Source organism: Aricia agestis, chromosome 5 (assembly GCF_905147365.1).
Source record: "Aricia agestis chromosome 5, ilAriAges1.1, whole genome shotgun sequence".
Classification (NCBI taxonomy): Eukaryota; Metazoa; Arthropoda; class Insecta; order Lepidoptera; family Lycaenidae; genus Aricia; species Aricia agestis.
The window spans coordinates 3,891,643-3,919,475 of NC_056410.1; the positions used below are offsets into that span (position 1 = coordinate 3,891,643).

Sequence of the window (27,833 nt, forward strand, 5' to 3'; positions counted from 1 at the left end):
AGTACAGACATTTGTGCTACCGAATTAACAACAAAATTGTTAAAGAAACCATTAAAATATATTATTTTTAGAGATTATTTTATACATAAATTTGGTATAATATAGGAGTGAATAACTATGTGAGGAATAACAGTAATTTTCTAAGGTTAGTGTTAATTTTATACTTGATTCTGCTAAGCGGGGGCTGTTCTTATTTTAAACATTGATTTAAAAACTTGTGAACCGTAGTTCATAGTACAAATCTTTTTAAATCAGCCGATGAAGAAGTTGATTTTTAAGTAAAAAAAATTGCTAGGAGTCTAAATAAGTTTTCATTCATTTTCTTATTTCGGTCGGAAACTAAGTTGTATATTATGAGTGATTTAAATTTATTATACGAAAAACATACGCAAGTTAAATTATTTTTTCATAGTACCTATATATCGTAGTTGATAAATAAACTAGTTAAAGTGAAATATTCATTTTTTGTTAAAAAGTAAACACTTATAAAATTGCGCGCATATTTCTAAATGATATGCCGTGTTAAATAATTAAATAATCTTTATATTGTTCACATTCTCAACAAAATTACCTCAGCCTGGAATGACCCACTTATATGACATTTACCTAGCAGAACATCGAGTGACCTAGGTCATGCATAAAACCTACTCTGGATGGCTTATTTCGTTAAACAGGAAAAGCGTACACACAAAGGCCCACGTAAACAAATACTAAAGTATCTCATTTGTGTTGTAGGCCTTTGGAATGTTATAGTTTTAAATTTCCACATATTTTTAAAGGCGTGTTTAATAAAAACTTTCGTAATGCCGTTTATAGTTTAACATAAGTTGCTTATTTTAAACTATTGAAATATTAATATTTTAAATGTTTTCTTTTCTTGAAAGCACGTTTGCATGTAACTTAACTACAATTATTATTCTCCTAGTTTGTTGCAAACTTAAAATTATATTTTTTTCCCATTCACACAAAATCTGTTTAACGGATTTCATACATTTTATTACGTTAGTAAAATATTCTATAAAACAACATGTGGGTTTACTTTTAATTCCGACTCCAGAGTCTTCCCGTGCTATTTATACGGTGTAGTCAGGTTGTTAGGCCGCCCACATACACTCGGAATTCCGAAACGGAATATCGATTCGGAATTCCGAACGCAGCAAATCCATACAAATCAATTGGCTCGTAGTTTGGCTCTTTATCTATAAAATTGGCTGTCTTGCAAACTTTCGGTATTTAAAGGATGCACCCAGTAACGGCGAGTCTTTTTCTTCTTTTTTTTAACAAGATATTTAAACAAAAATGCAATCGCTATTAAAAACATACATACGGAATCTATAATCGCTATTAAAAACATACGGAATCGCGAAAAGGAATCTCATTTCCCGAAAGATTCGGTATTTAAATGATGCACCGGGATGCGTTCCGTACGGAATCTACGAATGTGTGATGCGACCCATACAAAATCTATGGAAGACTTGCATTCGGAACGGCTTTTTTATCCGGGATTCCGAATGCAGAGACCATCATTCGAAATTTCAAATAAGAAAAAAACGTACGGAAAACTACAAAACTACTGTACGTGTGTGACATTGTCATTGATTTGTATAGATTTGCTGCGTTCAGAATTCCGAATCGAAATTTCGAAACGGAATTCCGAGAGTATGTGGCCGGCCTTACTTAGCTAAAACTAGGTAGAACATTAAAATATATTTTTAATGGCCTTTGTTTTCTTAACTAAAACTAAACCTCAAGTTAAACAACCTGTAAACGCTAATTGCCTGCGATCAAAGACTGGAATTAGGTCAATAGGCAAAGTCCACCGTTTGTAAGTCCTAGGTGAGTAAACTAGGACAACGAGCAATATTTTCGGCTTCATTTACTGTATTTTCTATCTTGGATAAACTATGAACGATGTCATTATTAGGTTTCCGTACCCAAAGGTTGAAAACGTAACCCTATTACTGAGACTTCGTTGTCTGTCCGTCTGTCTGTCTCCAGGCTGTATCTCAAGAACCGCTATAGCTAGACTTCTGAAATAAATAATAATAATATTAATATACCCATAGAAAAAAAACCTAATTTTTAGCCTATTTTTGCTCTGTATCGGTACGGAACCCTTCGTGCGTGAGTCCGAGTCGCACTTGGCCGATTTTCTTCAAGAAGTTACTTTACGAGATTATTTTTTATATTTATTTAGGAGTTGGTTTACTACTACGTTTTCGAACAATATCTTGCACTTTGTTAAAATAGACAAAGAAAGTAAATAAACAGCTAACGATAGCGGGGCCCTGGGTACTTGCCCAAAGTGCCCACTGGGAAAGAGAGTCTATCTGAATTCATTTATAAGACTATTTTTACACAATATAGTTTCTTTAATAGACGACCAAGGTAAACCGAAAATTTTATGCCACTACCTTAAGCTTTAGTGGAGAGGTCCCAATTAATTCCTATTTAAGGTTTTTCGCCTGCTACTTCTTTGTTTGCAATTAAAAAACCCAGTGCACTAGTATCTTTAGAACAATAGCTTATTATTACTAGTGAATACAATGCTTTTGAAGAGAGATAGTCAAATTCGTTATTGAAGTGTGGGTTAGTTCCCGAACCGGTGGTAGGCAACATGTAGTTCAACATCCTGAAAATATTTGATTCAAATTTATTCAGAAATAAAAAAAAATTATTTTATTTTTATTATTTCAAAAGGTACAAGCTTGATTATAATAATACTCCCCACACCGGTTTTGGTGACGGTAGCCAGTTTCATTGAAAGCAAGCCGATTACGCAGACGGCAGGAGTAATGTTACAGTGCCTTAGTGTGTGTACTGCGCACACACACACGCACAAGATCACTCTCTATTCCTTTCACTCTCATAACCCAGTGGGACGGAAGACCAACACGACTGGCGAGGCGCAGGCCCGACGTTTAACATGCCCATCCGACGCATGGATCATCTTTAATCAATTAGGTGATAAGCCTGTCCTGTCCTAGCCTAACTTGGAAATAACATGTTTCCAACGCGGGAATCGAACCCACGACCTCCGAGTCAAGAGCGACGCTCTGAACCACTGGACCACGGAGCTTGATTATGAAACTGGAATGGCTGAAACACCACTATATTCGTAATGTCAGAAACTATAATCACAAATTTAGGCAAATACAGGTTCCTAATTCCTTCAATAAAAAGTTGACATCCACTTAGAACGGATTCTACGATGGGTAAAATGAGGGTTGGCATTCCGTATTCAGAATGTCATCACTCATCAATGTTTTTATAATGTGAGATTTGAAATTTAAAAATATATATGCTCGTGTGAGAGATTGTGTGGAGGTGTAAGGGGAGTACCTACGTAATATTCGAGTTCACCCTATGTTTTTAATGAAAGAGATTTGATATTTAAAAGTAGTCTGTAAAAAAAGTGAATAAATTAAAAAGTGGCAACATCGTAGTGTCATCCCTTTTTTCTTAGATTGATTTGAAAGGGATGACACTACGATGTTGCCACTTTTTAATTTCTTCACTTTTTTGACAGACTTTAATTATAATACCTAACATTTCTGTATGTAAATTATATATGATATATAATAATTGGTCGCTGTTAAGCATTAGTGTCCTAACCCACAATTTTTTTTGTTGTTAAATTTTGAATGCAGTCTTTTTCTAAATCATCTACAGAACATAACTGCATTCATAACTCAATACGTAATTTTTGTGTGGGTACACGAATGCTTACACGAATGCTTAACAGCGTCCATTATTAATACCTGTAGATAATACCTATCCCTCTCTATAAATGGTCTAGAGATGTATTGACTATTGACCATAGAGCCAGTTTGATCATTAAAATACAAGCCTTTTTTGCAGCTATCGGAGTACCCGATCGAGTGATAAAAACTTTACAGACGTAATAGAGACAATTTTTATTGGAGCTTTCGTAACGTATGCTTATTTTATTTCAGTTCATGTCATCATAAAAATGGGAGCGCAAAATATGGACGTCGCATACATATGTCATTACGCTGATTAAATTTCGTAAGTAAAGTTGATAGTACTCTTATAGTATGACCCATATGCATGAAAATATATGACTAGCCCGAACTTGTGCCAAGAACTTACTCATATGAGCAACCAACTACAGTCAAAAGTTTATCAACGGAGAATAAGTTACTTATTTTTAACTCAAACAGCTAAGTCTTTAACGAAAATCATGTAGGTTTAGCGTCAGCATAACTTACATTATTGCTTATTAAGTTTAATGCGAAACAAACGTGTCCGTTAAGAGTTAGAGGCTCTTCACGATTAAGCAGCCAGTCCGTATTTGATAATTTGTACTGAGATGTTTTAAAGATCAAGAAAGGACATTTAGGATAGTTTTTATGTCGGCAAGGGATACGGATCTCCAACGACAAACTCATTTAGCGCAAAGAAGTTGTGGTCAGCATCTAGTTCTGGTATAGATATATGTATATTTTTTGAGGCCACAAAAACACTTACTTACTATAACTTTCTATCACAAAGTGCAATTTAACAAGAAAGGCCGCGTCGTGTGATCGTAAAAGCGGGTCCCCTAAAAGAATTAGCCAGTTTATGTCCTCATATATCTTAATGTGCCTCTCAGCCAGGAAATAAAATTGGGATTTTAACGCCGTGCTGGTCAATATTAATTTGTATGATCGTCGATGTTTCGCCGAATCTATCATAAATCGGACTCTCGACAATCGACATTAAGCTTAGGACAAACCTACGCGACCAAAGCGACTGCGAAGGGGTAGCGTCTACCGCGCGGCGGACGATGTAATCTTATGGCGCCGTGCACACATGGCATGGCATGGCAAAGCGAAACATGCGCGTCAAGTTGTCAGACGCGTGTTTTGAAGTGTACATAACTAGCCTCCTTTTTAAAACCTTTTATATTATTTTGTACAACTCTTTAGTTTATGATTTTTTGATTTGTTTACGTTTTGATAGATTGTGTCATGATATTAGGCACCTACCACATGTGCATGCTTGAACATAGTTTTGCTAGCGCATGCTTCTCGCATGAAAATATGTAAGACTGACTTATCTACCACATGCATGCGCAAGCCACATTCTTGCCGAGATCGTCGGCATAAACAATGTTTCTTAATGAAGAGCTATTTCTTCTGCTTTAATTTTTACAGTGTTTGCTAGTGACAAAATTGAAAATGCATAAATAAATATATTTTTTTTCATATGCATATTTTTTTTATTCCTGTCAAAATAATCTTTCGATTTGATTTTCCACAGGGCGCCTGCCACACGTACATGCTTGGCTACAGATTTGCTTGCGCATGCCGGCTTGAACACTGAACATTGTGCGTGTAGTTGGTAAAACTGTAGTACGCGCAAGCCCCAAAGTTTGTCTTGTTGTTTTTTCAACTTGCTTGAAATTCAGGCATGCCTTCGTGTAGACTTGTCTGCGCGTGTGGTTGGAAGTTCAGTGTTCAAGCTTTGGTATCGAGATACTTTGAGTCCCGGAGGACATAGGATACATTAATTTATCCCGGAAAAATGTAAGGTTACACAATATACTTTCATGATTTGCGCGTAAACTATTTAATCAATTTTGGTTAATTTTGGTATGGAGATACTTGGAGTTTCGGAAAAGGACAATGTACGGTTCCCGCACAATAAACTTTTATGATTTTCGCCTAAACTATTCAATCTATTTTGATGAAATTTGGTACGGAGAAACTTTGAGTCTCGGGAAAGGACAATTGGGATATTTTTTGTTCCCGCACAATAAACTTTTATGATTTTCGCCTAAACTATTTAATCTATTTTGATGAAATTTTACATGGAGATTGGAGATACTAATTTTAATATATTTTTTTCTTAATTCTTCAAGCTCCATAAGAGCACCGGTGATCGCGACAACAATAGAATACAATAGCATTTCCTGGAAACTGTGATCGAAGTATTAATTATACTAATTCGAATTAAATAATCATCGTTAGGACAGGACAACGTCTGTTGGGTCAGCTAGTCAAACATAAGATTTTTATGTCTGCGTTTTCACCGGAGCTGTGTTGCGGGAATGTGTTTATCAAAACCAATAGAATCGCTTCATTTGTTTGACCTCGCTTAGCTCTGCTCCAGTAGAAATGCACTCAGAAACCATTTATTCGAAATTCGAAAACGATCTCAAGTGAGTGTCCTGTCATCAGCGAGGGGGCTGTGGGGCGCGCGCGAGGGCGGGATGCACCCCGCGGCCAGGTGACGCTGCCGCCTACACCCGCGGAACATGTCATGGGACTCCCTCGAGTCGCGCGACTTCCTCAGGTGGGATTTTTGAACTAGCTGCTTAGGTCAAGTTGCATTCGTTCATTTTGGCTTCGAAGACAAATAAAAAAAATTCTCAGCCGCCCATAGAACCTCTTCCTTTTTTGAAAATCAGTCCCTATGAGTATTAAAGTGTCCCATAAATATTTAATTTAAAACTTTTACTCTTTCACATTAAAGTCACCAGTCCAACGCTGGCCATCAACTAAGAAAAACTTGAGATTCCCTACAACTTCGTATTTACTATCGGTTCGATAATATATTTTCTGACAGCGGGGTGCCGGCACACCAGCTCTCGGCTACGCGGCTGCTCAGCTCCCCTGACCCGTCGCGACACCACCTGGAAGATGGGCCAGGTATGTCTAGACCTTAACATTGTTACCTAAACGATGACCTAAACCAATCGACCGTTTGATACCAAATCCACCGTTGCCATGCGTATTAAAATGTAGAAAGTATGCATTAATTAGAATTTACTACCAATAGAGCATATTTTGCAACCCATAAATTCTGACAAACCTAACCCAATAGCGGGACATAGAATCCGCTTATCGGCTCCATTCTTTGTGAAGTATTTATGACTCAATACCAATAGAGCATCTTTTGCAACCCTAAATTCCGACAAACCTATATTCATACCCTAGCCCAACCCTCACACTATGGCTGGGACAAATGACAAAAAGTCGCTCTATTCTAGAAGTATATTCGTTCTCGGAAGAGTTCGCGGCGGGTCGCAACGGGGCGGCGCGGTGGTCGACGCGCTTCGGCCCCGCGCACCGCCCCGCCGCCGGCCTGCTCGACTGCTTCCGCGGCTGTCGGGCGCGCCTCGACGACTACCTCGCGAAACGAAAGGTGAACTACTAACAACCTACTGAAAGAAACACTGGCAGAAATAATATTAGATTGGCTCATATAGTAGATTGCCGCAAAGTCTTCTCATCAGGGAAATGGCTGATGGAGATAGCCAATAAGACGTGTTTTAGATACTTCATATGCCACTGGTTAATTATTCACTCTCTTTTGATGCAAATATACTGTAGTCATGTGCATTGTTATGTCATCAGATCGAGCGCGGGGTGAGACTCTACGGGCACAACGAGCAGCACGCGGCGGTGAAGGTGTGGCTATCGGCGTTACGGGGCGTGCGCCTGCGCAGCGACAAGTTCGCGCTGCTAGGCCACCTGTACCAGGCGTACATGGACTTCGGCAAGTACCGGGAGTCGCTGCAGTTCGCCGGCCAGCAACTCAGCATATCGGAGGAGCTGGACTCCGCGCCGATGCGCGCTGAGGCCTACCTCAACTTGGCGAGGGCACACCAAACGCTGGGTGGACTTGATCGGTAATTATCTTCTACTATTTACTGCATCTACTTATGTAAAGTGCTTACATTAAAACATAATCTTTAGTGGTCTGAACGTAGGCACAAAGGCTTTTAGAACATATTTTATATTCTAAGCACATTAATCCAAAGAAAATGAAGAAGTGCACCTATCCTAGAGCGCTATTCTACGCCCGTCACGCTCTGTACAACGACTGCGGCGGCGGCACGACGGCGGGCAGCGTCCACCTCACCGTAGCAACTGTCAACCTCGAGCTCGGCGCCTTCTCCAAGGCCATGGACGGCTTCCAGAAGGCTCTGAACGTGGCGCAAGCGGCTAAAGACAACACGCTGCTGCTACAGGTAAATAGATTATGGTTTCTTGTATTGAATTCTAAGGGTTTTCTTAGTTTATAGCGCGCGATGTCAACAAAATTGGTGTCAAAAGCTTTTATAAAAAAACCCTGGAGACCCCTTAAATCAAAACAGCTGTGCAGTGTTTACATAATATTTCATTTTTTTAAATTAAACTTTATATTTTATGCCAAATTTTAAAGCTTATTTAGGCCCATAATTACACAACTTTACCCATAAACTATTTATATCATTGATAGGTTTTACTTTTAAGGTTACGTCACTGCATAGATAAAGTACTGAGTTATTTAATAACGTAAAAAAGTAATAACAATCGAAAAAAAATCGAAACTCAAATGTAAGATGATACCTACCACCTCTTATAGAAAGAAGTCTGGGCAAGCGTCACCGCGATGTAGGAGACGCACGGCGCCATCTATTATGAATTTTTTGGACTAACTTAATTTGAACAAATTTAAGCATTTTCACCCCCTTAAAACCCTTTTTTCCAGTAAAAAAGTAGCCTATGTTCTTTCTCAGGCTTTAGACTATCTGTATACAAAATTTCATTACAATCAGTTCGGTAGTTTTGGCGTGAAAGCGAGACAGACACAGATACTAAAAAAGTAATAACAATCGAAAAAAAATAATCGAAACTCAAATGTAAGATGATACCTACCACCTCTTATAGAAAGAAGTTTGGGCAAGCGTCACCGCGATGTAGGAGACGCACGGCGCCATCTATTATGAATTTTTGGAACTAACTTAATTTGAACAAATTTAAGCATTTTCACCCATATATTTCATTTCATTATTTCACCCATATATATTTACTACTTTATTTTTTTACTACTTTATTATATATATTATATATAATACTTTAGGGTGTGTACGTGTTCCTTGTAGAGAGTTCACTGTGAAAGTAGCAGCGCTGAAAGACCAAATTTTTTTTTCACTTTTGTATGGGGAAACTCGTGACGCTCGGGCCCTTGCCCATACAAAAGTGAAAAAAAATGTTCGTCTTTCAGAGCTGCTACTTTAACAGTGAACTCTCTACAAGGAACATGTACACACCCTAAAGTATTATCTATCACTAGTTTTTGTTACACACTGTATAGTATAGATATAGATAATTATCATAGAGAAACCCACTCATAGTAATTTCAAGCCGTCACTTCAGAATATTCGATAGCACAATTACACATTGTGTGCTGTTTAGCTGTACTTAAAATTCCCAGCATAGATCACCATATATTTAATAATTTCTGTAGGTGTACGTGGGTCTATCGGAGCTATGGCGTCGTCTGCGCGATACGGAGCGGGCTGTAGCGTGCGCGGCGCGAGCGTGCGACCTGGGCCGCGGGCCGCGCGCAGCCGACCTCAACACGCGACATCATCGCGCGGCGCTGCTGCAGATGGCGGCGGCGCTGCGGGCGCGCGGAGAGCTCGGTGATGCGCATGACTACTGCCATGTGGGTTGTCTTTAAAGATTCCTTTGGCTTCAGTCTCGAAATCAGAGGGCAGCGGGGCTGAAGCGGCGGCGGCGTGTGACAATATAAAGATTTATATAAGCCGTCCAGTACGCCGCGCGCCGTTCGCTGCTAACAACAAGGTGCAAAATGCAAAAGCATTGTTTGGGGCCCTTACGTTTCATAGATTCGGGTGTTTCATTTTCAATTAATAAAATTCAATTAACGAAGAGTTTCATGCGCATTATCAATTTGGATAATAGGTATAGGTAGTCACGCACTGCGGCCGCTGCCGCTCCCGTCCTGTTGCCTGCTGATTTCAAGACACAAGCTTGAAGATTTATCTAATCTTCAAGCTTGTGTCTTAGTATAGCTTAAGTCTCTAGCTATGTTTCTTAAATATACTTTAAGATAATAATAATATAATAATATCTATGGACGTTTCACACCACGTCAGTCTGGCCCCGTGCTAAGTACCTGAAGGACTTGTGTTACGGGTACCAGGAAACGGAAATATATTTAATACTTTTGTACTATACATATTATATTTCTTTAAGAATTTTATTATATCATACTGTTAAAACAACACTTTTTAATACGTAAAAATTTATTGTATGTAAAACAGCAAGAGAACCAAATTCTAATCTATCACTAGTGTTAAATCTGATATTTTTTTCATCCTCAATAATTGACAACTATTGGTAAAAAGAGGTTCTTAAGTAAAAGTTTCTATAGGGATGAAGTTTACCAGATTTTAAGATCTTTTCGTTAAACACATACACATATTTAATACGAGCATCCATGACCTAGGAACATTGAAAACTTTTTGTTCCGTCGGCGGGATTCGATTCACAACACACTCTTAACCATTGAGCCACAGAGGTGATGGACGGTTTAGGTTTTTTTGTTGTGTTCTTTAGTATGATAGTGCAAACTTAGTATTAAAGTAGCAATTATACATATTTTTGAAGATCAAAAGCTTCAGTGGATGTACGATCCAGTGCTGAACTAGATTGCTATTAGATATAGCTACTGGATGCTGGACATCCTACATCGTTACGGTGCTAGCCAGCGTTGTTATCAAGTAGGACTGGTGCCCGCTACTGTATCAATTTGAATCACTTGTAGCAGAAATATTATGTATGTATCGTGTATGTATTGCAGGAGGCGCTACGCCTGTCAACGGTAGCGGGTGACCAGGGTTGCTACGCGCGCGCCACGCGCATCAACGGCGACGTCTACAGAAGGAAGTGCGAATACGCTAAAGCTTTGAGGTCAGTATTTGGTAATACCAATAACATAAAAACAAAAACCAATAAAGAACACATTTTTAAATGCACCGCAGTACACATATAGCTTGGGGAGCCCTGATTTATCAACTCGTCTCATGGCACAAACAGTAGATAATGTTATCGCGTACTGTCATTACTCATACTTACATAAAACGTACTTTGCTTGGGTGAAGAATCACCCCCCGGTGTAGCGGGATAATGATGGGTCTGGTAGAAATGCGGTAGGTTCTGTCGTACCCGCTACTCTGCCTTAAGCGGGGAGTGAACCAAATGAGGCATGGGGTTTTATTGAGTAGAACCTACTGGGCTGTCCCACATACACCGGTCGATGTCCCCAATTCACCGGGGATGTACTCTCAGAGAAGTTGATTCCTAGGCAGTTCAGAGCAACATCATTTGGTCGGATAATGTCAATTCATTAATTGTGATCTGTGGGCTGGGCTTGACGTAACGCGACCAAACTACGTAGGTCCCCCATCTGCCTAGGAATCAACTTCTCTGTTAGTACATAAAAAGTGATACATCCTTTTTACATGGACAATAAAAAGGACGTATCACTTTATTGCACTGTTAAATACTATAATATCTTGCCGTGCAGGTACTACGAGGCGGCGATGGGCGCGGGTCAGGCGCTGGAGGACCGGTTGGCACAGATGGAGGCGATGGACGGCGCCGCGCGGTGCCTGGAGGCGCTACGAGTGCAGGGCCGCATCTGCAACTGCCGCCCGCTAGAGTTCAACCGCCGCCTGCTAGAGGTCGCCACGTCGGTTGGATCGCAGGTAGCGTAGCTTAATTTATTTATTTATAAAATACAAGCTATATAAAACATAATATTGAAATGTCTTGTTCTGATACCGTGTTTATATTTTCACTAACAATACTCGTTGGACACAATTAAAGAAGTTTGTTCATTACCAACCTTCACTTTTCTGCGTATTCTATCTTTTTAATGTTATATAATTTTTAAATGATACTGCCAGAGGGAGTGTTACATTTTAAGTGTTTGTATTTCCATGCCACGAAGTGGAGCCTAATCGGATTGCCAATGCCACATTCGTATTTGAGACCATTTATAGCTTTGTCGCATTAAAATTATTAGATATTAGACACGTCAAAAGTTGGCTGTAACACTGGGCAACACTTTTTAGTTTCTCAGCTAATTATTGATGTAAAATCATAAAATATCTTGCTACAGCGCAATAGGAAAAAATTGCACAACATCTGCAATTGACAAATCACGATTGACAAATCGTCTGTTGCATTGCTGTCACAAGGTACATAATCACCCGGTCGGGTGTTTGCGTTATAGATGCTGGTGCGTCGCGTGCGCCTGCGGCTGGCGGACATCTACACGGCGCTGGGCGACAACACGGAGGCGGCGCGGCAGCGGCGGCAGCTCGGCGCGTGGGCGGCGCCGGCGTGCGCGCGATGCCGCGAGCCGCTCGCCGAGCGCGCCGAGCCGCTCGCGAGCCTGCCCTGCGCGCACATCGTTCACCACGCGTTAGTTTTTTATTTACAATTGTGCCGTCTATGGGCCCATATCCTTTTTTGCTATTATTTTACAGGTTTTCGTACCAAGGATATGTTTTAACGCCTCCGTGGTCCAGTGTTAAGAGCGTGGCTCTTGACTCGGAGGTCGTGGGTTCGATTCCCGCATTAGAAACATGTTAATTTCAAGTTTGGTTAGGACAATGTAGTCTGATCACCTGATTGTCTGACAACTAAGATGATCCATGCGTCGGATGGGCATGTTAAAAGCCTGATCTCTCGCCAGTCGTGTCGGTCGTCCGTCCCACTGGGTTATGAGAGTAAAAGGAATAGAGAGTGCTCTTGTGTACTGCGTGCACACTTGGGCACTATAAAATTACTCCTGCGTAACTGACCTGCATAGCTAGCACAATAACGTAGACAAACGAAAGAAACTAAATTTTGACAGTTTTACCGGAAAAACATCGGAGTAAAAGTTTCTTTCGTATCTCGATATCTTTCGCTTTTGAAAATCTATATGTCAAGCATGACGATCCGCTTTTGACATTTAGTTTCTTGATTCTGTTTTTATTTTTATTATGGCACTTGGCTATAAAACCATGGCCAGTGTCGAATAAATGGCGGCAAATTCAAAAAAATCGATGTATTGCAACCCTGTCTATAGCCGGAATTATAGTTTTGATCTACAAACTACGAATAATAAAGTTCCTTAGTTTTTATTATTCGTATTTCGTTTCCGGCTATAGACACGTCGATTTTTTGAATTTGCCGTCATTTACTTGACACTGGCCATGGTTTTATAGCCGAGGTGTCATAATTAAAAAAAAAGAACCAAGAAACTAAATGTCAAAAAAATAATAATTGCCGTTGCTTTAATGGTTGCTATGGAAAGAGTTTCTTGTCTTTGTCCACTGAAACTCAAGTCGATGGGTGGGGCCATGCTCGGGAATAAGATATGTAGACATGGGAAAGAAACTGTCATTACTTTCTTCCGAAGAATCGACTGGGAAACCCCGTGCTAGCTACGCTGGTTTCAATGAAACCGGCCACCGTCACCGAAACCGGTGTGGGAGTTATTATTAGTGACGTCATACTTGCCGCTCAATACGTCATCCATATAAAATTCTTGTCGAATTTACTTAAATTCGAATACAAAAATTCCTGTCTTTTGATATCGTATTGAAAGATTTAGGTTCTGAGAAAGTAAAGTACCATTTGAGTCTCACATGCCACATGTTAACATTGCTGTCAAGAAATTGTGTGAAGTATAATAAACGACTAATAATTCTTAAAACAAGGGTATTCAATGTTACCAAAGCCATAAAACTATAATTTATTATGGGCTGCTTTTAGTTTAAATGGTCAGGTTCACATTTGGCATGGGAACGTTTTTTGTTGACCCTGCAGGTCACAGTTTATTTTACTGTTAAATATTTTACACTTCTCTCCTTTACTCCTTGGAGTATAGACGTGCCTTACCGAATGCGCTTAACCTAAATAAAGCGCAATATAAAAGTGAATTTCATTTATTTAATCTATCCACGACCTCACAGTCTAAGTCAATAAGACTAACAGGTTATGGTTGCCCAGTCAACGCAGTGTTTAATAAAAGTTAAAATAGTTTTTTAACTAAAAGTGATTGTGAAATTCTAACTTTTAAAAAACAACAAAATGGAGAAAAAGAAGACCAAGAGAAATATTCCGATTTTCATCGGAGAAAATTACAACATCTGGAAATTCAGAATCCGAAGCCTTTTAAGTGAACTAGACGTGATTTACGTTATTGAGAAGCCAGTTCCGGTCACACCTGACAACAAGTGGAAGAAAGCCGAACAAACAGCTAAAAACGTTATAATTGAATACCTGTCTGATGCTTATATCAGTCATGTCGGACTGGAGTCAACGTCGAGGGAAATACTGTCTACACTAGACAACATTTTCGAGAGAAAAAGTACGGCTAAACAGCTCGCAACCAGAAAGAAGTTATTAAATATGAAACTCCAAGGAGATACCACCTTGAATCAACATTTTATGCAGTTTGATATTTTAATATCCGAGCTAGCGACTTCTGGTGCAACTGTGATGGAGGGAGATAAGGTATCTCAACTATTGCTGACTCTTCCGCCTGCCTATGACGGTATTGTCACTGCAATCGAAACACTCTCAGAAGACGATATTACGCTGAACTTCGTGAAGATGCGACTCCTCGACCACGAAATTAAACTAAACGACGAAAAACTAGACACAAGCAGAAAAGTGCTTCATGCTGAAATTCAAAACAATCATCTGAAAAACGAAGACTTCCAACGAAGACCAGCTATGAAGAATTCTCGAAGAATAAATAAGAAGCCGAAATTCAACTATAACATGATAATATCTAATAAGAAGAAAGTTGTGATATGCCATTACTGCAAGAAAAAGGGACATTACAAAAATGAATGTCGCTACCACCTACGTGTTATGAAGACTAAACCAAATAATACCGAGACAACAATTAACACTGCTCATATAACAAGTGTTGATACAATTCAATCATTGCCGACTACACCGAGTTTTGTTTTTATGGCAGGAGCCATAATGCAAACAGAATATAAGCAAGATAAAATTATATTCTTATTGGACTCTGGAGCATCCGATCATATCACGAATCGAGAGGATATAGCAAGCTATTTTCGCACACTGACAATACCAATCAAAATATCAGTAGCGAAAAATGAAACAGTCATCTCCGCGTCGAAGATTGGATCAATCTCTGTTACGAGCAACTTGGGCGTCAAAGACGAGATAGAAAACGTGCTGTACAGTCCTGATGTCCCGTGCAACTTGCTGTCCGTTACCAAGATGCAACAAGCCGGATACTCCGTGACCATTGGTGACGATGGGGTAATGGTGTACTGCCACGGTAAGCCCGTGATGTCCGGTAAGACCGTAAACAACCTGTTTACTCTGGAATTCAAGGTACGTATAAACTTGATTAAACGTTCCGGAGGTCTGCAAGCCTGTCTATAATCTTGATCATAAATATCAACGATTAGGTCATAATTATTATAGGCCAATTAAAATGTATGCAGTGTGAAGCATGCTTATTTACGGCTAACAAGCCAGACTACCGTTACAGAAATGAAAGAACATTTAATATTCAGTCAGATGTTTGTGGGCTAATGACACCACCTTCTGTAAATAATGACAATGATATTCTGATCTATTTTATTGGTGACTTTACTCTTTATTGCGCAACATATCTTATAAGACACAAATCCGATATGCTTGCAATGTTTAATTAAAGATTTTGTCGAAAAAAAGAGGTGAAGCTAGATAAAACATAAAATAGTTAATTTTTATTGCGTTAATAGTTATAGTCCAAATGGTCCAACAAAATGTGTTAAAGGGTATGAAAGTAATTATCTCGCAATACCACGAACTCCACAGTTAAATGGCATAATATCTGAAAGAAAGGTACTTTTCTGTAATGGAACTATTACAGAAAAGGCGCGAACAATGATATCTGGTGCTTAATAAAAAAAAAGTGTTTTGAGACGATGCTGAGTTAACTGCAACGTATCTTATAAATATGACACCAATAAAGTCATTGAAGGTAAATAAAACACCTTATGAAATGTGGCACAATAAGAAACCCCAAATTAAATACCTAAAAGTGTTTGGTTCAACTGTATATGTGCATGTAAAACCGGTAGAAACAAATTCGATGAAAAATCATCTAAAGCCATTATTGGGGTATGAACCAAATGGGTATATTATAGAGTTTATGATGTGGAAAATTAAAAGGACTTGGTAATAAGCGATGTGACCCTATATGAGAAAAGCTTTCTTAAGTCGAATTTAAATTTAATCCAATAAATGTACACTCAGGTAAAGAAATGTCAAATCCTAGTTCTTCAAGTGCACCCTTACAGATTACAATGAACAAAACAATAGAAACAATTACTTATTGTAATTTTGTAAACAATGCTATACAAGTCAGAGTAGCCACTTAGTTTCTTTTTGTGGTACATAGTGATAATAAATTAATACTTCTCCTCAGTACAACATATTGAAAAGTGAACATATTGATAATAAATTAATACTTCTCCTCAGTACAACAACAATAACACACTGAGGCTAAGTTTGTACTAATATGCATTCTGTGGCTAAATAAACAGAGTAAAATGATAATAATTATATTATAATAAAAATATTTTTTTAGAAAATATGTTCATGGCAGTTCCCGAGGGAGGACTGAGTATTGAGTATGTAAAATAAAGTCTGTAAACTCAATGTAGCACTAAATGGCTTAAAACAAGCCGCTAGATGCTGTTTCGAAAATATTCGAATAATGTATGGAAGACGACAATTATGTGTAGTGTATTATTAAATAAGGGACAGATATCCCACAATATTAATTTTATTTTATATGTTGACGATATAGTTATTAGCACAGTAAATGAAAGTGCAAGGAATAACTTTGAACAATATTGGATTAATAAAATTTTCGATGGTTGACTTAAAAGAAATAAGACTTTTCTGAGGTATCAGGATAACTAGGACCAGTAGGACCAAAGTACATAATAATATTATAATATAAAGGCAATATTAAACAAGTTTAAAGTGATGGATTGTAATCCATATTAACATACCTTTATACATAAATGAAAGTTAACTTCGAAGCATTCGAATCTGTTGAGATAATTATTATTATGTAATGCATCATGTCGAAGTGTTGGTTGCCTTATGTACTTAATGGTATGTACTTGATTATATTTGGATTTTGGACCTTAGACACATGGACAAGAAATAACATATAACAATTGACTTGTTTAAAAAGAGTATTTTTTAAATATTTAGAAAGTACATCAAATCTGAAATTAATAATATACAGATAAACTAATTGATAATTTATTTACGGGATATTATGTCAATTCAAATTAGGGAGGAAGTGATAACTCAGTTAGAAAAACTACAACAGTTTTTTCTTATTTATGTTGTATGTATGAATGTACAATAAGTATGTTGTATGTATGTGAACTCTAAGAGGCAAGTTTCATTGGCAGCCTCGTCGACAGAAGCCGAATATATTATGGTTCTGTATGAAGCCGTTAAAGAGGCTTTGTGGTTAAGGATTTCAGCTACTAGCATTAATATTGAAATTAAAGAACCTTTATTAATATAGAGGTACGAAGAGATAATAATAGATGTATTATTATTGCAAAATATAATCCATTGAGTCACAAGAGTTCCAAACATATAGACGTTAAATATCACTTCTCCCGAGAATTATGTGTGAATAAGACAATAACTTTGAAATATATTTCAACAGATAACCAGATCGTGGACATGCTGACCGAGCCGCTGCCAGCAGCCAGGTTCCGCGACCTGCGGGACACGAATGTGGAAGAATAATGTTTTATAATGTTTCAATAAATACTAATAGTAATTAATTATTTAATGATCTGGTGAGGTTTTTCTGGGGTTTCCCTCATCCTAGCAATGAATATTGGATCATTTTGTATCTCCCCGGATTTCAAGGTTAAAGTGCACGGAAGGTAACGTTAATTAGGTATTACTCAATGTATTTTAAATTGTACTTAATTTAAATTACTTTTAATGTTTTGAGATTTAGGCAATTTTATTTTAGGTTTATATTACTTTTGAATTTAATTCAAAAGACATTAATTTTTGAGGGGGCGTGTCAAATTTACTTAAATTCGAATACAAAAATTCCTGTCTTTTGATATCGTATTGAAAGATTTAGGTTCTGAGAAAGTAAAGTACCATTTGAGTCTCACATGCCACATGTTAACATTGCTGTCAAGAAATTGTGTGAAGTATAATAAACGACTAATAATTCTTAAAACAAGGGTATTCAATGTTACCAAAGCCATAAAACTATAATTTATTATGGGCTGCTTTTAGTTTAAATGGTCAGGTTCACATTTGGCATGGGAACGTTTTTTGTTGACCCTGCAGGTCACAGTTTATTTTACTGTTAAATATTTTACACTTCTCTCCTTTACTCCTTGGAGTATAGACGTGCCTTACCGAATGCGCTTAACCTAAATAAAGCGCAATATAAAAGTGAATTTCATTTATTTAATCTATCCACGACCTCACAGTCTAAGTCAATAAGACTAACAATTCTTCTTCCAGGACCTTGGCTGCTGGAGGATAACGATGACCTTCGTCCTTTACTAATTGTCTAAAGGTCATCATCGCTAGAAAAGGAGCTGCTTTTCTTCCATACGTTACAGTTGACGTGTATTCCTGTAGGTCATGGTTTGGATCTTCCCTCCATACTATTTGCTGATAATGGTCGTTAAAGACGACTCGTGATGACGTAGTAGATGAGTCATTCCGGTGAACTCTGTGGTGCGGCAAAAAGTAAACAGGTTTCATGTTACGTTCTATTGTTAAGTGCATGTGTCCTAAAGACACATATTCATTGATAAATGTTTTGTATTTTTCATTCAAGTCATTGTCCTTTTGTAGCTTTCCTTCGAGCTGATAAAACTGAGCGCATGCTTTTTGTTTCGAGAACCCCAATTTTTCGTCGGCGTCGTGATGTAAGGGTAGACGCACAACGTATCTTCCGTCTGACTGCCGTGTTGTTGTATTTTTGTATTGCTGAATACACAATAAATCCTCTTCCGACATATCATCTTCACGGTCACTGATATCTTCAATGGACCAAAATCTTTGTATGCTGTCTATGTCGACCGTGACTACATTGCAATGGAAGGATCTCACGTTACCGCATAGAATTCATCCAAAGTGAGTTTGCTGAGCTACTGGAAGAAATTCGTCCTTTTTTATGATACCGTCCATGATGATAGATGAATATACATCGGCGCCTAACAATAAATCAACTTGACGGCGTCAATAATACTGTTACGGTACATGGTATACGGACACGTGGTGCGCAAGTACATACTCGAACCTTCTAAAAAGGTCCAATGTTTGTTTACGTGTTTACCCTTTATATGTTAGCGTGTTTGAATTTAGACCTTATGACTGAGTCCATAAGGTCTAAATTAAATTCAACTTACTGCACTTATCGCAAGGACGGCAGTTTTATTGTGGCACATTCCCGAGCCTACTAGAAATTTCCCACGGTTGTTTACTTGTTTACGTGAATCGGGAAATTTCTGGAATTCGTCTCGCCATATAAAAAGAGCCGCAGGCAGGCCCGGCAAGTCAGTTCAATCTAAGCGATCTTCGAGGCGATTTCGGAGTGATCAATAGTGAGTGAACCAGTGAAACCTGCGACTTGGCTACGACCTAGGACAGTGATAGTGCTTAGTGATTGGACCTAGTGATTTGTGTTTGAACTTAGTGCTAAGTGTTGTGACCTAGTGTTTAGTGCAGTGTTAATAAAGTCTTCAAGAGAGTCACCAGGTCTTTCTCTCCAAATCCTCGAACCCTAGCACGTAACAACTGGTGTCGGAAGTGAGATTTGGAGATGCCATTGACTCCGAGAGAGGACTTCAAGGGGAGTGTCAGGACAAGGGCGCAGCGAGCTGCTGCCATTTACTCCGAGAGAGGAGTTGCGGAGGCCACACCCACTGGGGACCAAGCTCCGCCCACTGAGGGACAGGCCCCACCTACTGGCCCCGCCCACCAGGCTCCGCCCACTGACCACGCCCACCAGGCTCCGCCCACTTTGGGCGAAGCCCCGCCCACTTTGGGCGAAGCCCCGCCCACTGGCTCCGCCCACCAGGCCACGCCCACTCTGGCCACACCCACTGGCTCCGCCCACCAGGCCACGCCCACTCAGACCACGCCCACTGGCCCCGCCCACCAGGCTCCACCTACTCAAGTCCTGCCTGCTCAGGCCCCGTCGACCAGCTCCATCCATCCAGCCACACCCGTTGTTTCTACGGCCCCTCAAATGGCTCCTCAATTAGAAAGCATAATTGAGTTAATTCAGGCTTTGCAAGATGCCCAAGACCGCAAACTCAGCGCTTTGCAAGATTCTCAAAGGGCAATGATGGAGTCACAAGACCGCAAGCTCGGCGCTTTGCAAGAATTTCAGAAGGCTGAAATCAGAGCGATTCGAGAATCACAAGAGCAGCAAAAAGACCTCCAAGAGAAAGCGCTTCTGGCTATAAAGGATGTCAGTGACACGGTGACTACGCTTCGTAGAGATGTCGACGTAATGAAAGAACGAGTTACTGGGTTAGAGACGGTTGTGGAAAATTTGAAAACCGGATTCACAGAACTACAGAAGAGAGTAGTGCGCCTAGAAACTACGGGAGTTGCGGTGTCTAGTGAAGTCACTGGTGTGGCGCAAGGACCAAGAGTAAAGGTGCCACCGTACGACGGCACTACTTCTTGGAACGCTTATCGTCGGCAATTTCAGACTGTTGCTACCGCAAACGGATGGACGGAGGAGCAATGCTTGACCGCTCTCACTGTTGCACTCAGAGGGCAAGCTGTGTCGGTTCTGGAGGCACTTCCACATACGGGAAATGGTTTCCAAGACCTGATGGAGGCACTGGAATCCAGATACGGGGAGCGACACCTGGAGCACGTGTTCCGTGCCCAACTGCGTGACAGAGTCCAACGTTCAGGAGAAGGACTTCAACAATGGGCGTTGGAAATTGAAAAACTCGTCAGGAAGGCATATCCAGGAGCCGACACCAAGATGGTCGACACAAATATTGTTCAAGGATTTGTCGACGGAATCAAAGACTTGGAGGTCAGGGCTGCAGTAAGACTTGGTCACCATACCTCGTTAAAGGAAGCATTAGCGCATGCTTTGGAAGTCGAGGCTGTGCGCCATGACATACGGCAGACCCATAAGATCCACAAGGTCTCTGAAGAAGTCAAGGAAGTTAAGGCTTCTACGAGGAAAAGATTTGAAGCCATGTGCTATAAGTGTGGTGAAAGGGGCCATCTTCAGCTAAACTGTCCGCAGAAGAAGACCCAGATGGCAAGGATAAAAAGGATCGAGGAACAAATGGAGGAGTTGAAGAAGCAAGCGGTTTCGTCCCCTACCCGGAATTACGGAGAACGAATAGAATCCAGAACTAAGGGGCGAGTACTGGATGACGCGGAGAAAGCCCCGGTAACTGTTACCTCCCAGGCACGGAGCGGAACAAAGAGAACAAGTAATTTGGGGCACATGGAGAATGAAGCTATGAGAAAGGCTCAAGAAAGAGATGACGACCTTCGGCACATCATCACATGGAAGAAGCGGGATGACGTAAAACCAATCTGGAGTGAGCATGCACCCACTGGCGCTGTCACTAAGGCGTACTGGGAGCAATGGGACAGTCTGATACTTCAGGACGGACTACTCTACCGGAAATGGCAGAAGGCTAACGGCAGAGAGTTCTATTTTCAGATAATTGTCCCAAGGGCAAGAGTACCAGATGTTCTCCGCGAGATACATGAGGGCGTATCAGGGAGTCATCTAGGCGTCAAGAGGATGCTAAGGAAAGTGCGAGAACGATTCTTCTGGTTGCATTGGAGAGATGATGTGCAGGATTGGTGCCACAGATGTATTACTTGCGCTGCTGTAAAGGGACCACAGACCAGGAGTAGTCGTAGGAACCGTCTGGCGCGTTACCATGGCAGTAACAATGATGCTCGGGACGAGCATCTCTAAGAGGGGAGTAGTGTTACGGTACATGGTATACGGACACGTGGTGTGCAAGTACATACTCGAACCTTCTAAAAAGGTCCAATGTTTGTTTACGTGTTTACCCTTTATATGTTAGCGTGTTTGAATTTAGACCTTATGACTGAGTCCATAAGGTCTAAATTAAATTCAACTTACTGCACTTATCGCAAGGACGGCAGTTTTATTGTGGCACATTCCCGAGCCTACTAGAAATTTCCCACGGTTGTTTACTTGTTTACGTGAATCGGGAAATTTCTGGAATTCGTCTCGCCATATAAAAAGAGCCGCAGGCAGGCCCGGCAAGTCAGTTCAATCTAAGCGATCTTCGAGGCGATTTCGGAGTGATCAATAGTGAGTGAACCAGTGAAACCTGCGACTTGGCTACGACCTAGGACAGTGATAGTGCTTAGTGATTGGACCTAGTGATTTGTGTTTGAACTTAGTGCTAAGTGTTGTGACCTAGTGTTTAGTGCAGTGTTAATAAAGTCTTCAAGAGAGTCACCAGGTCTTTCTCTCCAAATCCTCGAACCCTAGCACGTAACAATACTCTGGATCAGCTAGCTGGATGTCATTAATGAAAGGCCACGAAGGTTTGTTGAAAGACCTATTTGGCAGGTTGTTGACCGCATGGTTCATTATGAATACTCCAGTATTTAAAGTAAAATTGCTGTAATTCGAACCTATGGTAATATTCATAAGACCTTTACACGAGTTCTCTTTTGGCCCTAATCCTAATATGATCCCTTTATATTGATGTCGTGGTAAACCTAGTCTTTGAGCGGCATTTTCGGTAATTACAGATGTTTGTGAGCCTTGGTCGATAAGTGCACGCATAATTAACGAATTGCCATCTGCGGCTTGGACTACTACTAGAGCGGTTGCTAACAAAGTTTCCTGTGTATCGTCTAAGGACACGTTAGAGCTGCTTCTATGTTGTTTTGATGGGCTATTTGCTGATGATTGATTTTGCAATTGCGGCACAGAAAATGCGTCGTGAATTAAAGTATGATGATTTAAATTGCATTATTTGCATCTTAAGAGATGCAAATTCAAATAAAGAGATTCAAATAAGTTTGAAAAACAATTTTTTCCATTATGATCGTATAAGCAGTTTCGACACAACGATAATTCTGAAATTGTTTTTAATTTTAATTCAGGTCGATAATCAGCAAATTTATTGCAATGGACAAATGCGTGATCTTTATTGCAAATTTGACATTTTGATGTTGTTGTTGCAATAATATTTTTAGGGTTCTGTGCTCTAACTGATGGTTTCTGATAGCTAGCAAACGACTTAAAGATATGTGATTTCTTAAATTCCGTAGGCGATGGTGCTCTATGGGCTAGTTGGCTGCTTGGTTTCGGTTGATCTTGTTTACGCTTTGATGATTCTAATGCCGTAAACTTTGCCTCGAGGAATTTAAGAAACTCGGATAATTTAGGTAGCTCCCTTGGGTTCCGTAATGACTCGATATAGTCATTATGCGTGTCGGAATCTAATTTCTGAGAAACGATGTAGATGATTATCGGATCCCAGGTGTCTATATTGACCCCTAAGTTTTTGATAGCATTCGTACACTCATTTAAAGTATCGTGAATGCGTTTTTATAGCTGATGATGATTGATGATTGAAGGCTTGTTAAAATATTCATATGCGAATTGAAAATTAATTTTTGGTTGCTGTATCGGCGATCTAAAATTTCCCAACAAATATTATAATTTTCCGAGCTTATGTGAAGGTGCTGGACTAGTTTTTCGGCTTCCCCCTTAAGCTTACTCTTCAAGAATTGCATTTTCTGAGCGCTGGAAAGGCACCTATTCTTATGGATAGTTTCCATAAATAAATCCTTAAAAGAAACCCACATGTGGTAGCTGCCAGAAAATGTAGGAACATCTATTTGAGGAGTAGATTGCTCCCGATGACTTTCTGACCACATTTTGGTGTTGAGTTGCTTTTTTGTGCTGATATAAAGATTTTCATATTTGCTAAACGCTACTTCGTATTCAACATTCTCCGCATAGGATTCGCTGTCGATTTCCCAGTGTAAGCAATCAATTGTATTCCATCTCGATTGCACTGTTCTCATCGCATCATCGAACTCCCATTTTTCGGACATACTTCCTAGATCTAAGCTACTGATTGTTCGGTGAAATGCTTTGAAGTTGCTTTTTTGTTTTCTTAGCATTTCCTCGAGCTTGCTAGACGTACCTTTTGTTTGTACCCCTGGATTAAATGATATCTGCGGCGTTTTTTCTTCTTCCGCTTGCTGCTGCTGCTGATTTCCAGCTGATGTTGATGGGAACCCTAATAATCCTGCCCTAATGGGACTAGGTTGGTCTTTTCCCGCTGTAGATAGATACCCCGAAATAAAAGAACGCGCGTCATTGTAAAAATCTGAGGTTTTCTGGTACACGTTATTAATAAAGTAATCATGCCTTTGTTCGTCATCCGATTCACATAATTTAATGTGATTGCCCTAAAAATCGTTCCAATAGAGATCTAACGTCGATAATCTCTTATTGATATGAGCCGGTGTCTTGCGATCGGCACCGTCTTTCTTAAAATTGCTGAGGAGCTGCTGCATAGCTCCGATAAGCTGATTTTGGGTAGCCAGTAACCCTTCCATTCAACATGGAAGGGTGTGTAAAAATCTGGAGACTCACCGTTGCTGCTGGACTTACGTAGCGGCTTCTACTGCACGAGGTACTGCTTGCTTGACACTCGCGAGGTAGATCCTGCTTACGGTAAGCACGGAGGATCTCAGGACACTGATTCTAATAGTTGTCAAAGGACCACAAAGATGTACGAGGTACACCTTGAGAATTGCTGCTAGATGATAAAACTATAGATAGATAATAAAACTATAGTTGCTGATAAATTGTATATTGCTATTTGCTATGCTTTATGATGCTAAATGCTAATGCTAGTTACAATGGTCCGCAAGGCGCGACGGTTTTGCGGCAACTGTGGTTAAAACTAAATTATATTTAAAATGAGCGCGATGTGAAATTGACAAATTGATGATTATGTGAATTTACAAAAATCTACACAAAAATGGACTTTGTACGGTTGCACCGTACAATTATTATTATCAGCCTACAGTGTCCCACTGCTGGGCAAAGGCCTCCCCTCTTTCTTTCCAAAGTTCACGATCCTGTGATGTTGTTGGCAACTCTTTATCAAACGCATCTAGTTCGTCGCACCACCTTTTCTTGGGTCGGCCTCTGTTACGCCGACCAGTTGGGACGTGTGGGAGTTATTACGTTTTTTAATTTTTTTTTTAGTTACGTGTTAGTATTTATCTTTATTGTACTATCAGGGAAATTGATTTATAACCAGAAACGTATGTTATCTGGTCAGTTTATGCATAGTCAACTTTACAAAGATCAAGATTAGCATTGTCGTATTCTACAGTTCTTTGATGGCATAATACCTACAAAAAAGATGGAAGTATTCACGACACCACGTGTATAGAAGCCACGACGCCAAACGTAACCTGTACAAAAGCGTAACTACATTTACGACAGTGTACTCGTGAGAGCTAAGAAAGTCTACACGTAGCCCCTGTGACAAGTCGTGCCAGCTATAACGAAAGTCTACGCGTAACCCCTTTTTTTTTTAACAAGGGGAAATGCTTTACGCATCCCCGGCAAATTGGGGATATCAGCCGGGGTATGTGGGACTCCTGTCTACCCACTAAAACCCCATGGTGTTCCACTCATCGCTTAAGGCAGAGTTGCGGATACGATAGAACCTACCGCATCTCTACCAGTACGCGTAACCCCTACGACATTGCAGTTACGAAAGCCGCGTAGGCTCTACGACATGGCATTCGTAGCAGCTACGAAAGCCTACGTGCCTCTACGACATGGCAGCTACGAATGCCTACGTGCCTCTACGACATGGCAGCTACGAATGCCTACGCGCCTCTACGACGTGGCATTTGTAGCAGCTACGAAAGCCTACGTGCCTCTACGACATGGCATTCGTTGTAGCTCCGAAAGTCTACGCGTAGCCTCTACGACAACTCGTAGCAGCTACGACAGTCTACGCGTAGCCTCTACGACAACTCGTAGCAGCTACGACAGTCTACGCGTAGCCTCTACGACAACTCGTAGCAGCTACGACAGTCTAGGCGTAGCCTCTACGACAACTCGTAGCAGCTACGACAGTCTATGCGTAGCCTCTACGACAACTCGTAGCAGCTACGACAGTCTACGCGTAGCCTCTACGACAACTCGTAGCAGCTACGACAGTCTACGCGTAGCTTCTACGACAACTCGTAGCAGTTACGACAGTCTACGCGTAGCCTCTACGACAACTCGTAGCAGCTTCGACAGTCTACGCGTAGCCTCTACGACAACTCGTAGCAGCTACGACAGTCTACGCGTAGCCTCTACGACAACTCGTAGCAGCTACGACAGTCTACGCGTAGCTTCTACGACAACTCGTAGCAGTTACGACAGTCTACGCGTAGCCTCTACGACAACTCGTAGCAGCTTCGACAGTCTACGCGTAGCCTCTACGACAACTCGTAGCAGCTACGACAGTCTACGCGTAGCCTCTACGACAACTCGTAGCAGCTCCGAAAGTCTACGCGTAACCTCAAAAATCATAAGAGTATAAAATAATATATCAATTCATGACCAAGTATCAAGATCATGAAATCGTTCAATTCTACTCGCAAACCATCGACTTCAAATATCAATATATGAATAGTGTTGCCAGTCAAAATAAATGCTGGGTTCAACTCTCGTTGGCCAGACACTAAAAGCCTCTAAAATAAAAATGTAAAAAGTTAATTTAACTTCAGCTGCATGCCGGAGTCGTGGTCGCGGCGGTCGACGCGCAGCTCGGGCGGGGTGGAGTGTGCGGAGTGCGCCTCCCCCCGCGCGCCGCCCCGCCTACCGCCCCCCGCACCGCCCGCGCCCCGCAACCTGCCCGCTCAGGTACTAATGAATTAGAAGCAGATCCGTATTAGAAGAGATGATTTTTAATCTGTGATTGAAACTCACATACAAATAAAATGTGAAAAAGAAAATACAAAATAAAACTGTTTGTTTTATTAATCTCCAAAATTTAATATTTTTAATTTCCCGGCTATTAATATGAATACGAATTTAATTAATTTAGCAAGGTTGGAACTATAGTTTAAGCGTTTCGGAAGATTGAACACACTGTCACAATATTTATCTTTTTTGGTTAATAACCCACTCCCTGCCTTCACTTTATTAAGTCTTTACCAAAAGTTTGCCGACTGCAGCTGGTGTAATATAATATTTTCTGTGGTGTTACCTATAGATACAATAACATTTTCCAGGACTTTCCGTTCGGCACCCCTCCAATGCTGCGCGAGCCCGACATCAACTCCGTGCTGTCCGATCAGAGCAGCCAACAGGCAACGTCCAGCGTTTAATATTACTTCTAACCTTTCTTTTTAATCACTTACCTCCTTATTAATAAAATTAATTACTCGTACTACGCTTACGCTAACGTGGTCGTCATTTTCTGATGCCTACTCTCGGAGGTTTCTTGACAGGAGTTCATATTTTCGACAGTATATTTATAAAATATTTTCATCGGCTAATCGAAAGCGCTATGATCAACGAATAACAAGGCACGGTATGTCATACAAAGTAATTTGTATAAAGTTTCGCGCTGTGATACGCCACTTGTACCTTAGTTAACAAAAGAGTTCGAACCTTTTTGTATGGAGCGTGGCAATAAGATTCAAGTACTTACTTAAAATGTCGTATTTTGGTGTACACCTATGAAACATACGCCAATCGACAGAGAAAATAATTAAAAACAACAAACACTCTTTGACAAAATGTCGTAAATGCTTTTTGAAATATTTCAGTTTGTATCTTTAAATGTATCTAAAATGTTATTTATTTTACATGAAATGTAAAAACAGAAATAACTAAGAAAGTAAATTATTTACGACATTTTGTCAAAGAGTATTTGTTGTTTGTAAACATCTTCTCTTTCG

At 40.2% G+C, this 27,833-nt stretch overlaps 1 protein-coding gene and 1 long non-coding RNA gene across 2 annotated transcripts; one reads left to right on the forward strand and one right to left on the reverse strand.

Moving 5' to 3' along the window:
* Nucleotides 1-27,563, forward strand: LOC121727392 (43 kDa receptor-associated protein of the synapse homolog). The gene is made up of 13 exons (XM_042115216.1): nt 1-145; nt 3,957-4,029; nt 6,186-6,300; nt 6,574-6,656; nt 6,998-7,152; nt 7,365-7,639; nt 7,798-7,981; nt 9,244-9,444; nt 10,606-10,715; nt 11,332-11,512; nt 12,043-12,233; nt 26,655-26,790; nt 27,162-27,563. Exons 3-13 carry the CDS (start codon nt 6,263-6,265, stop codon nt 27,255-27,257), a joined length of 1,650 nt encoding a protein of 549 aa, XP_041971150.1. The 5' UTR covers nt 1-145; nt 3,957-4,029; nt 6,186-6,262; the 3' UTR covers nt 27,258-27,563.
* LOC121727393 lies at nt 18,681-22,869 on the reverse strand. Its single transcript, XR_006035663.1, has 2 exons — nt 22,388-22,869; nt 18,681-19,100 (listed from the first exon to the last, which is right to left on the reverse strand). It is a non-coding gene; the product is annotated as an uncharacterized LOC121727393 (long non-coding RNA).
* Nucleotides 27,564-27,833: the final 270 nt, after the last annotated feature.

Bases quoted from the DNA above. Each gene is read 5' to 3' on its own strand.
- LOC121727392 (XM_042115216.1), top strand. From the start codon at position 6,263: ATGTCATGGGACTCCCTCGAGTCGCGCGACTTCCTCAG. The intron at 6,657-6,997 runs GTATGTCTAGAC...GCTCTATTCTAG, and splicing joins CCACCTGGAAGATGGGCCAG to AAGTATATTCGTTCTCGGAA. The intron at 7,153-7,364 runs GTGAACTACTAA...TTATGTCATCAG, and splicing joins ACTACCTCGCGAAACGAAAG to ATCGAGCGCGGGGTGAGACT.